Source organism: Salvelinus namaycush, chromosome 9, assembly GCF_016432855.1.
Source record: "Salvelinus namaycush isolate Seneca chromosome 9, SaNama_1.0, whole genome shotgun sequence".
Lineage (NCBI taxonomy): Eukaryota > Metazoa > Chordata > Actinopteri > Salmoniformes > Salmonidae > Salvelinus > Salvelinus namaycush.
The window spans coordinates 77004-89218 of record NC_052315.1 but is presented as its reverse complement, the minus strand read 5'-3'; the positions used below and the strand labels follow the sequence as shown (position 1 = coordinate 89218).

General features: G+C 43.8%; 1 protein-coding gene across 1 annotated transcript in view; it reads right to left on the bottom strand.

Moving 5' to 3' along the window:
- The window catches only part of LOC120053331 (bcl-2-related ovarian killer protein homolog A-like), a 48360-nt gene extending 41238 nt beyond the window's left edge, over nt 1-7122 (bottom strand). Inside the window, exon 1 of the mRNA XM_039000457.1 lies at nt 6828-7122. Within this exon, the coding sequence (XP_038856385.1) occupies nt 6828-7050 (223 nt within the window). The 5' untranslated portion in view covers nt 7051-7122. The remainder of the gene's footprint in view (nt 1-6827) is intronic.
- Between the last annotated feature and the right edge of the window lie 5093 nt (nt 7123-12215).

Genomic DNA, 12215 nt, shown 5'->3' with positions numbered 1-12215 from the left:
TGATTGTAGTCCACCTGTGGTGAATTCAGTTGAATGGACATGATTTGGAAAGGCACACACCTGTCTATATAAGGTCCCACAGTTGACAGTGCATGTCAGAGCAAAAACCAAGCCATGAGGTCGAAGGAATTGTCCGTAGAGCTCCGAGACAGGATTATGTCAAGGCACAGATCTGGGGAAGTGTATCAAAACATGTCTGCAGCATTGAAGGTCCCCAAGAACATAGTGGCCTCCATCATTCTTAAGTGGAAGAAGTTTGGAACCACCAAGACTCTTCCTAGAGCTTGCTGCCCAGCCAAACTGAGCAATCGAAGGAGAAGGGCTTTGGTCAGGGAGGTGACCAATAATTCGATGGTCACTCTGACAGAGCTCTAGAGTTCTTCTGTGGAGATGGGAGAACCTTACAGAAGGACAACCATCTCAGCAGCCCTCCACCAATCAAGCCTTTATGGTAGAATGGCCAGATGGAAGCCACTCCTCAGTTAAAGACACATGACAGCCCACTTGGAGTTTGCCAAAAGGCACCTACAGGACTCAGACCATGAGAAACAAGATTCTCTGGTCTGAAGAAAGCAAGATTGAACTCTTTAGCCTAAATGCCAAGCATTCTAGAGAAGAATAGGAGAAACTCCCCAAATACAGGTTTGCCAAGCTTGTAGTGTCACACCCAAGAAGACTCGAGTCTGTAATCGCTGCCAAAGGTGCTTCAACAAAGTACTGAGTAAAGGGTCTGAATACTTATGTAAATGTGATATTTCCGTTTTGCATTTTTCATAAATTTTCGAAAAACCTGTTTTTGCTTTGTCACTATGAGGTAACGTGCGTAGATTGATGAGAAAACATATATTTTTTAATACATTTTAGAATAAGGCTGTAATGTATTAAAAACGGTGGAAAAAGTCAAGGGGTCTGAATACACTGTATAATCCATAGATGGCAGTTCCCATTCAAGTTAAGACTGGCAGCCATTAAACCCATAAACCCATGAGATTAATAGTCAAATTGCCATGGTTATAGGTTCAAACCCCTTCTATGGATTATACTGTATGTCTATAGCCAGAACACAACAAGCTGTTCCACAGATAGGAGTGGGAAAATGTGTTTGTGCGTTGATCATTTTTATTTAACTAGGCAAGTCAGTTAAGAACAAATTCTTATTTACAATGACAGCCTACCAGGGAATAGTGGGTTAACTGCCTTGTTCCGGGGCAGAACGACAAATGTTTACCTTGTCAGCTCTGGGATTCGAACTAGCAACCTTTCAGTTACTAGCCCAACGCTCTAACCACTAGGCTACCTGCCACCCAATAAGCACACCAAAGAAGGCATTAACAATAAGTAATAAAATAAAGACGACACTTCTAAGAGCCTATTTCACACCATAGTCTGTTGAATTTGCAAGATCACTTTACTTCATTTTGATTTCGTCACAAATGTAAATGTGGCACTGACTTGTTTCAGCAATGTTTCAATGAAGAGTTTGGCATTCGACATGTGTGACATGCACACGCAGTTACAAGCCTGCTGGAGTTAGCTGTAAGCGGTCGGGCGAGCAATATCCACCGTCGTAGTACGGATGAAGCTTGACTTTGAAGCTATTCTGAAGCTGGCTAGCTTTATAAAAGCTTGAGTCGGTTTACAAATAGTCTGGGTAGCCATTTGATTAGGTGTTCAGGAGTCTTTTTGGCTTGAGGGTAGAAGCTGTTAAGAAGCCTCTTAGACCTAGACTTGGCGCTCCGGTACCGCTTGCCGTGCGGTAGCAGAGAGAACAGTTTATGACTAGGGTGGCTGGAGTCTTTGACAATTTTTAGGGCCTTCCTCTGACACTGCCTGGTATAGAGGTCCTGGATGGCAGGAAGCTTGGCCCCAGTGATGTACTGGGCCGTTCGCACTACCCTCTGTAGTGCCTTGCGGTTGGAGGCCGAGCAGTTGACATACCAGGCAGTGATGCAACCCGTCAGGATTTTTTATTTTTATAAATGTTTTATGTCACCTTTATTTAACCAGGTAGGCTAGTTGAGAACAAGTTATCATTTACAATTGCGACCTGGCCAAGATAAAGCAAAGCAGTTCGACACAAACAACAACACAGAGTTACACATGGAATAAACAAAGGTACAGTCAATAACACAATAGAAAAAAAGAAAGTCTATATACAGTGTGTGCAAATGGCACGAGGAGGTAAGACAATAAATAGGTCAAGTAATTACAATTTAGCAAATTTACACTGGAATGATAGATCTGCAGATGATGATGTGCAAGTAGAAATACTGGTGTGCAAAAGGGCAGAAAGAAAATAAAAACAATATGGGGATGAGGTAGGTAGATTGGATTGCTATTTACAGATGGACTATGTACAGCTGCAGCGATCGGTTAGCTGCTCAGATAACTGATGTTTAAAGTTAGTGAGGGAAATATACGTGTCCAGCTCCAGCGATTTTTGCAATTCGTTCCAGTCATTGGCAGCAGAGAACTGGAAGGAAAGGTGGCCAAAGGAGGTTTTGGCTTTGGGGATGACCAGTGAGATATACCTGCTGGAGCGCGTGCTACGGGTGGGTGTTGTTATCGTGACCAGTGAGCTGAGATAAGGCGGAGCTTTACCTAGCAAAGACTTATAGATGACCTGGAGCCAGTGGGTCTGGAGACGAATATGTAGCGAGGGCCAGCCGATTAGGGCGTACAGGTCACAGTGGTGGGTGGTATATGGGGCTTTGGTGACAAAACGGATGGCACTGCAATAGACCGCATCCATTTTGCTGAGTAGAGTGTTGGAGGCTATTTTGTAAATTACATCACTGAAGACGAGGATCCCTAGGATAGTTTTACTAGGGTATGTTTGGCGGCGTGAGTGAAGGAAGCTTTGTTGCGAAATAGAAAGACGATTCTAGATTTAATTTTGGATTGGGGATGTTTAATATGAGTCTGGAAGGAGAGTTTACAGTCTAACCAGACACTTAGGTATTTGTAGTTGTCCACATATTGTAAGTCAGAGCCGTCCAGAGTAGTGATGCTAGTCGGGCAGGCGGGTGCGGGCAGTGAACGTTTGAAAAGCATGCATTTAGTTTTACTAGCGTTTAACAGCAGTTGGAGGCCACGGAAGGAGTGTTGTATGGCATTGATGCTCGTATGGAGGTTAGTTAACACAATGTCCAAAGAAGACCCAGATGTATACAGAATGATGTCGTCTGCATAGAGGTGGATCAGGGAATCACCCGCAGCAATAGCAACATCGTTGATATATACAGAGAAAAAGAGAAAAAGAGTCGGCCCGAGAATTGAACCTTGTGGTACCACCATAGAGACTGCCAGAGGTCCGGACAACAGGCCCTCTGATTTGACACACTGAACTCTGTCTGAGAAGTAGTTGGTGAACCAGGCGAGGCAGTCATTTGAGAAACCAAGGCTGTTGAGTCTGCCGATAAGAATACGGTGATTGACAGAGTCGAAAGCCTTGGCCAGGTCGATGAAGACGGCTGCACAGTACAATCTTTTTTCAATGGTGGTTATGATATCGTTTAGTACCTTGAGCGTGGCTGAGATGCACCCATGGCCAGCTCGGAAACCGGATTGCACAGCGGAGAAGGTATGGTGGGAATCGAAATGGTCAGTGATCTGTTTATTAACTTGGCTTTCGAAGACTTTAGAAAGGCAGGGCAGGATGGATATAGGTCTGTAACAGTTTGGATCTAGAGTGTCACCCCCTTTGAAGAGGGGGATGACCACGGAAGCTTTCCAATCTTTAGGGATCTCGGACGATACGAAAGAGAGGTTGAACAGACTGGTAATAAGGGTTGCAACACTGGCGACGGATAATTTTAGAAAGAGAGGGTCCAGATTGTCTAGGATGCTCCCGATGGTGCAGCTGTTGAACCTTTTGAAGATCTGAGGACCCATGCCAAATCTTTTCAGTCTCCTGAGGGGGAATAGGTTTTGTCGTGCCCTCTTCACAACTGTCTTGGTGTGCTTGGACCATGTGAGTTTGTTGGTGATGTGGACACCAAGGCCTGCTCCACTGCAGCCCCGTCGATGAGAATGGGGGCGTGCTCGGTCCTCTTTTTCCTGAAGTCCACAATCATCTCCTTTGTCTTGATCACATTGAGGGAGAGGTTGTTGTGCTGGCACCACACGGCCAGGTCTCTGACCTCCTCCCTATAGGCCGTCTCGTCGTTGTCGGTGATCAGGCCCACCACTGTGGTGTTGGAGTTGTGCCTAACCGTGCAGTCATGAGTGAACAGGGACTACCGGAGGGGTATGAGCACGCACCCCTGAGGGGCCCGTGTTGAGTATCAGCGTGGCGGAAGTGTTGTTACCTACCCTTAGCACCTGGGGGCGGCCCGTCAGGAAGTCCAGGATCCAGTTGACGAGGGAGGTGATTAGTCCCAGGGTCCTTAGTTTATTGATGAGCTTTGAGGGCACTATAATGTTGAATGCTGAGCAGTAGTCATTGAATAGCATACCTTACTGATACCATACCTTACTGATAAGACCATGTCAATTTTCTCTCCTTCCCATCTATCCCACTATCCTCCCCCTCAGTGTTCCTCTGGAGAGGCCTGCCTCGGATAAATGAGACCGAGGGCAACCCCCCTCATTTTGACACTTGATGTTGATGTTGATCATTTGGATCAGCTGTTTAGTGCTTGGGGCAAAACCAGAAATACTGTTCTGTCTAGACTAATCACATTCCCCACCTCACCTCTCCCTGGCTACTGCATGTAGACATGATTAAACTCTATGAACACATGGACTATAATTCAGTCAATGTTTGTTACCTAAACCTGTTCGCTTGTCTTTGCCGACCACAGGTTAGATATGAGAGATTTGCTTGTTTAAAAAGAAAAAGTGTTAGTGTTGGTACAGTTTGCAAATAAAGTCTTGTGACACTATATATATATGTTTTCCAGGTGAATCTCTAGCAGGACTCTAGTCGTCGGAGTGCAATTTGTTTAAATCAGGTGTGTTAGCTGGGGCCCGGGGAAAAAGTGTGACACCAATCATGCCCCCGAGGGCTGGAGTATCACGATGAAGATTAGCAGATCAACAGACTCGATGCAAGAGCCCCTGGGCACATGCCCTGCATGCCCAGTTGGTATTCGGTCATGATTACTACAAGTTTAGATAGCTGGCTTGTCACGAATCCCCCCCCCCAGTACTGCTGCTCATTCCGTTCACCAGCTCCGGAGGTCTACGTCACCGGCCTTCTAGGAGTCACTGAACTGGATCATTACCACCAACCCCGGACTGTCTTGTCTCATTACGCACACCTGGTTCCCATTCCCCCCAATTAGTATGTGTATACAGTTGTAGTCGGAAGTTTACATACACCTTAGCCAAATACATTTAAACTGAGTTTTCCACAATTCCTAACATTTAATCCTAGTAAAAATTCCCTGTCTTAGGTCAGTTAGGATCACCACTTTATTTTAAAATTGTGAAATGTCAGAATAATAAGAGAATGATTTATTTCAGCTTTTATTTCTTTCATCACGTTCCCAGTGGGTCAGACGTTTACATACACACTCTTGTAACTCATACATGTACGTCTTAAATTCCATTTTGAATATGGTTTAGATATGGCTGAGAACAAAAATATATTGAGTGTCAATGTTGTCTGGACACAATGTTAGCTAAAAACGTGTGTAGCTAGCTCCTGTTGCTAGGAGATGAGTGGCTAGGTTTCAGTTTTGCATCATAGTTTGGGTACCTAGAAAATATACATTTCCAATGAGGACATGCTGCATTTCTCACCTTGAATTAGACAGAATTAAGATTACAGATCATACAGTCTCTTTTTCTGTTTCTCCTCCAACCAAAATGTAATATTAGCCTGTTAGCCCCCATGTAATTTTGTACATTTTTTGCTGTAAAAAATAGCAGAAAAAGTATTGTTTTTAATTACATCAAACGGGAGGCAATTTGAGTGTCACTGTTGACAATTTAGTGTATTTTCTTAAATGTCTTCTTAAAGAATCCCTACGGAAAATTGCTAAATTTATGTACATCCTTGCAGCAAGAGAACTAGCGGTACCGTATTCGTTCCGTAATATGGAGTACTGACGGAGAAAGGACTTGAGGAAAAACTCACTTCAAGAGGGTGCTACGAAATTAATGTCAAAACGTAGTTGTCAAAATGTAGTTGGATTAATCAAAATCTAATTGATGCTTTCACTTTTTCACATCCAGCACCTTGGCAATGAAGCCAAAATATTGGCGATCAATCTACTTTGAGTGGGGCCGTTTCTATGGCGATTTAAAGGGAAAGACTCAGAAATACACAATGAAAACAAGAACAGATTGTCTTCGCGGAAAGTGGATATTGAAATTCAGTCTGTTAGCTTTGTTAATATATATTTAAGCCAATGTTATCACTCATGTTTTAACTCACGAATCTGCATCCATTAGTTACTATATCTCTTGTCAGTTGATGTTTTAAGTTAGTACCGTTCTGTCGCGGAGAAAATACCACTTTTTGATCATGCCTGTGATGCCATCCATTCACTCTAAACATACTAAATTCTCAGTAAATCGTCTTAACTTTTGATAGACACGGGGTTTTGGACAATTGTTTTTGTGACCGAATTTTCTATTGAATGGACATATGTGTATAAACCTTGAAATAAATCATAATTTTATGGATGAACATCCTATAACATACATTACTGGCTGAAAAACTATCGTTCCGTTTATAATATTTGGACATTGTAGACAATCTATTACCAAGTGCTTTCTAACATAGTCTAAAATAGGATGTACAGCCCTTATAGGTACGCAGCCTGTCATTCAGACAGGCACAGTAGCCCACCAATATACACAAACTGCGTGCTTACCTAACCACATGAGGACAGAGGAGATCTCTCCAAGCGTCCCACCTGATGCCGACAGCTGATGCTCGGGCTTCGACCACCCAATCCCGGTCCTGTTCAGCCTGGAATGGATGAAATCCCTGCATAGCGCCTTCGCCTGTGACACCAGCTCCTTGTCTGTGGGGGATCGGTCAAATACTTCCATCACTTCTGCCGCGAATACTGAGGAGCGACGCAACATCTCCATACCCCAGTCCCCAGCAGCAGTTAATCACAAACAACCCGCCTGCCTGGCGCTGGCTCTAATCCGCCTGCGCCTCCACCTCGATCGCCGTTTATGGTCCTCTCTGTCACCAGAAAGCTACTTCCCTACCTCCTCCCTCGCGTCGAGGGCGTTTCGAAAAGGAGGGATTATTGAATGTCTCTCCACGAGCGTAGAATTGCATTGGTTTGTTCACCGTCACGGTGCACACCGGCTCCCTTGCAATGCCACATTTATATTCCTTGAGTTATTGGCTGATTTAAAAAATATAAATATATTTAACCTTTACTTAACTAGCCAAGTCAGTTCCGAACAAATTCTTATTTACAATGACAGTCTACCCCGGACAAGGCTGGGCCAATTGTGCGCTGCCCTATGAGATTCCCAATCACGTCTGGATGTGATACAGCCTGGATTCGAACCAGGGACTGAGATGCAGTGCCTTAGACCACTGCGCCAGGGAGCCCAATTTGACCTACCCTGATTATACATTGACCTACATTATCACTACACAGAAACTTGTATTGGTAGTCGGATTAAATCAGGCTGTAATACACAATGAATTGGTTTATAGCCTGAAACATTTGAGTACAACATCGTGTAAATGTACCTTACAAGACAAAATGTAGAATAAAAGTAGATTTGAATTTACTCTCCTGGTTGTCTGTGAGGTTTGGCATTCAGCTGCTCGAAATTAGAGACAAAATATCGACAGGAAAGTATTGTTAACTTTTTAGAGAGCCGGTAGGTATATGATTCCTGCAGGTATACAACTAGTTTTATATTGGATATATTCAGTTCCCTCGTCTATAATTACAGTATGACAATTAAAATAGTATATTCTGAATCAGGAGAGGGTGGAGAACGATCCAGACTTTTTTTTTTGAATGAATGTAATTTAAATATATATACAGTACCGGTCAAAAGTTTGGAAAAAAAGTCTAGATTCCAGTTGTTGAATTTTTGAATTGAAGTAGTCAACAGGATACAGAATTGCTATTTGAATGGAAGGAAATAGAATATAATTGAGTGAAATTCAAGTTCCTCTTCTATATTAGGTGTAGTCTATACAAATACACATCTGGTACATAAAGGGGAAAGGGGGACAACTGAAATGTGTCTTCCGCATTTAACCCAACCCCTCTGAATCAGAGAGCGGCGGGGAGGGGTGCCGTAATCGACATAATCGACGCCCAGGGGAACAGTGGGTTAACTGCCTTGTTCAGGGGCAGAACGACAGATTTTTACCTTGTCAGCTCGGGGAGTCAATCCGGCAACCTTTCGGTCACTGGCCCAACGCTTAAAACATCAACCATGTCGTTATTTATATATATATACTGTATATATATTGTGTGTGTGTCGGTGTCTGTGTGTGTGTGGTACCAGTCAAAAGTTTGGACACCTACTCTTTCATCAAATATATTTAGACATTCTTCAAAGTAACCACCCCTTTGCCTTGATGACAGCTTTGCACAGTCTTGGCATGTTGAACACTTTTTTTTGGTTACTACATGATTCCATATGTGTCATTTCATTAGTTTTGATGTCTTCACTATTATTCTACAATGTAGAACATAGTAAAAAATAAACAAACCCTGGAATGAGTAGGTGTGTTCAAACATTTGACTGGCGCTGTGTATTTATTTGAACTTAAAACACAAGCACATGCTAAATCAACAGTGGTTCCTCAAATGATCTCTTAGTGAAAAGTCATTACTGCGCCTTAGCTCACCATGCCAAGACAGGCCCTGTAATTATTCTACATCAGCAGTACAGCCGAATTATCCTGGAACAACTGTAGATTTCAGTTCCCTTATTACACAACAGGCCCATCCCAAATGGCACCCTGTTCTCTAAATAGTGCACTACTTCAAAAGGGCCCTAGTCAATCTTAGTGCACTATATAGGGAATAGGGTGCCATTTTGGACTTATGATGATGATGATATTGTCAGTTTAAATTAAAAAAAATGTTTAAGTATCTTGGGTAATGTGTCCTATGGACCGGTTTCATAGACACTCAGAAGTCTCCATTTGAAAGTGCTTTTTCCGTGTCTGCAAAACCGGTCCTATACAGTATGTATAGCTTATTTACGTGTGTACAGTAACTACTGCTCAAGGGCATTACCCACATGTTGGGCTGAGAATAAAAAGACAAACAAGAAGAAAAATAACTTCAAAAATATGTTTAAGAACATGATCAACACAGCAGAATGTTGACAGCAGAATGTTGACAGCAGAATGTTGACAGCAGAATGTTGACTGCAGAATGTTGACAGCAGAATGTTGACAGCAGAATGTTGACAACAGAATGTTGACAGCAGAATGTTGACTGCAGAATGTTGACAGCAGAATGTTGACAGCAGAATGTTGACAACAGAATGTTGACAACAGAATGTTGACTGCAGAATGTTGACAGCAGAATGTTGACAGCAGAATGTTGACAGCAGAATGTTGACAGCAGATGGCTTGGGCACTGTTTCCCTGGTTCAAACCACAAATGCCACTTTTGTCTCTCCCTTCTCCTCCCCTGCTCTGGCTAAAAGGGAATGTTATCTTGAGAAAGTAAAGGAAGCTCTTTGGAGCTGTCATATAAAGATTACAGAGGGGCCTTGAGGATGTATCCTATGCCAACACACACAGCAACAGTTCTCCCTGGTGGTCCAACGAGGATTTAAAGTACTGTATTCTCTTTCTGTTCATTTTAGTTCATGAGTTTGGTTGAATTAATTAAAACCATATGGACAATAATAGCACGAGGGTATGAAGACCACGGCCTTAAATAAGAGGAGTTTATAGGAATTTAGGAAGGAAAAGGCATCTCGCTCACAAAACTTGGTACCGTATTGATCTAAATATGAATATCCTGACGTTTCGGCCATTAACGAGTCACACAACCTTTTGAAATTTGAAACCTTCAAGAAATCTTATAAATGTATATATTTCTTTTTTACCCAATTGGTAGTTACAGTCTTGTCCCATCGCTGCAACTCCCGAACGGACTCGTGAGAGGCGAAGGTCAAGAGCCATGCGTCCTCCGAAACACGACCCTGCACTGCTTCTTGACACACTGCTCGCTTAACCCGGAAGCCAGCCGCACCAATGTGTCAGAGGAAACACTGTACAACTGGCGACAGTGTCAGCGTGCATGCGCCCGGCACAGGATTCGCTAGAGCGCAATGGGACAAGTACATCCTGGTCGGACAAACCCTCCCCTAACCCGGAAGACGCGGGGAAAATTGTGCATCGCCTCATGGGTCTCCCGGTCGTGGCCAGCTGTCACACAGCCCGGGATTGAACCCGGATCTGTAGTGACACCTCAAGCACTGCAATGCCTAGACCGCTGCGCCACTCGGGAGGCCCCAAGAATTCGTTTTTTAAATGATATACAGTATTAGACAAGATGCAGTTTACATTGCGGCTAGAATACGGAGTTGTACATGTGTTTACAGTGAATGAACCTATATGACAACAGTATGCCCACACCTTGATTCACCACGCCCTCTCAAACAGCCGTTTGTGTTGAACAAGGAATTTTGTTTGGACATGCAAAGAGAATACCTTCTTATACGATTCCCCAACTGACTATTAATCATCTTCATATCCTGGTTTTGTTTGAGTCGTTCTTAGGGTAAGTAGCTGTGTAACTAGGCTGCTATGGGTCCTGAGTTGTCAGGCTAAATAGCTGTGTAACTATGCTGCTATGGGTCCTGAGTTGTCAGGGTAAATAGCTGTGTAACTATGCTGCTATGGGTCCTGAGTTGTCAGGCTAAATAGCTGTGTAACTATGCTGCTATGGGTCCTGAGTTGTCAGGCTAAATAGCTGTGTAACTATGCTGCTATGGGTCCTGAGTTGTCAAGGTAAATAGCTGTGTAACTATGCTGCTATGGGTCCTGAGTTGTCAGGGTAAATAGCTGTGTAACTATGCTGCTATGGGTCCTGAGTTGTCAGGCTAAATAGCTGTGTAACTATGCTGCTATGGGTCCTGAGTTGTCAGGCTAAATAGCTGTGTAACTATGCTGCTATGGGTCCTGAGTTGTCAAGGTAAATAGCTGTGTAACTAGGCTGCTATGGGTCCTGAGTTGTCAGGCTAAATAGCTGTGTAACTATGCTGCTATGGGTCCTGAGTTGTCAGGCTAAATAGCTGTGTAACTAGGCTGCTATGGGTCCTGAGTTGTCAGGCTAAATAGCTGTGTAACTATGCTGCTATGGGTCCTGAGTTGTCAGGGTAAATAGCTGTGTAACTAGGCTGCTATGGGTCCTGAGTTGTCAGGCTAAATAGCTGTGTAACTATGCTGCTATGGGTCCTGAGTTGTCAGGGTTAGTAGCTGTACATGCTGCTATGGGTCCTGAGTTGTCAGGGTAAATAACTGTAACTATAGGCTGCTATGGGTCCTGAGTTTGAATCTCTTGGACTTGTCTCAAATGGCACTCTATTCCCTATATAGTGCACAACCTTTGACCAGAGCCGCTGGGAATAGGGTGCCCATTTGGACAGAGCCATTGTCTCCGCTCCCCTCAGTTTTTCACCCACTAGGAAGTTGGGAACAGCACCCTGCCCGTTTCATGATGGTCCACAGCTCACTGCTGCCATCTTCTGGTAAAGTGAGCCAGATGGACAGGGAAACATCTTCTGGTAAAGTGAGCCAGATGGACAGGGAAGCATCTTCTGGTAAAGTGAGCCAGATGGACAGGGAAGCATCTTCTGGTAAAGTGAGCCAGATGGACAGGGAAACATCTTCTGGTAAAGTGAGCCAGGTGGACAGTGGAGCATCTTCTGGTAAAGTGAGCTAGATGGACAGGGAAACATCTTCTGGTAAAGTGAGCCAGATGGACAGGGAAACATCTTCTGGTAACGTGAGCCAGATGGCTAAGGAAGCATCTTCTGGTAAAGTGAGCCAGATGGACAGGGAAACATCTTCTGGTAACGTGAGCCAGATGGACAGGGAAGCATCTTCTGGCAAAGTGAGCCAGATGGACAGGTAAGCATCTTCTGGTAAAGTGAGCCAGATGGACAGGGAAGCATCTTCTGGTAAAGTGAGCCATGGATAGGAAGCATCTTCTGGTAAAGTGAGCCAGATGGACAGGGAAGCATCTTCTGGCAAAGTGAGCCAGATGGACAGGTAAGCATCTTCTGGTAAAGTGAGCCAG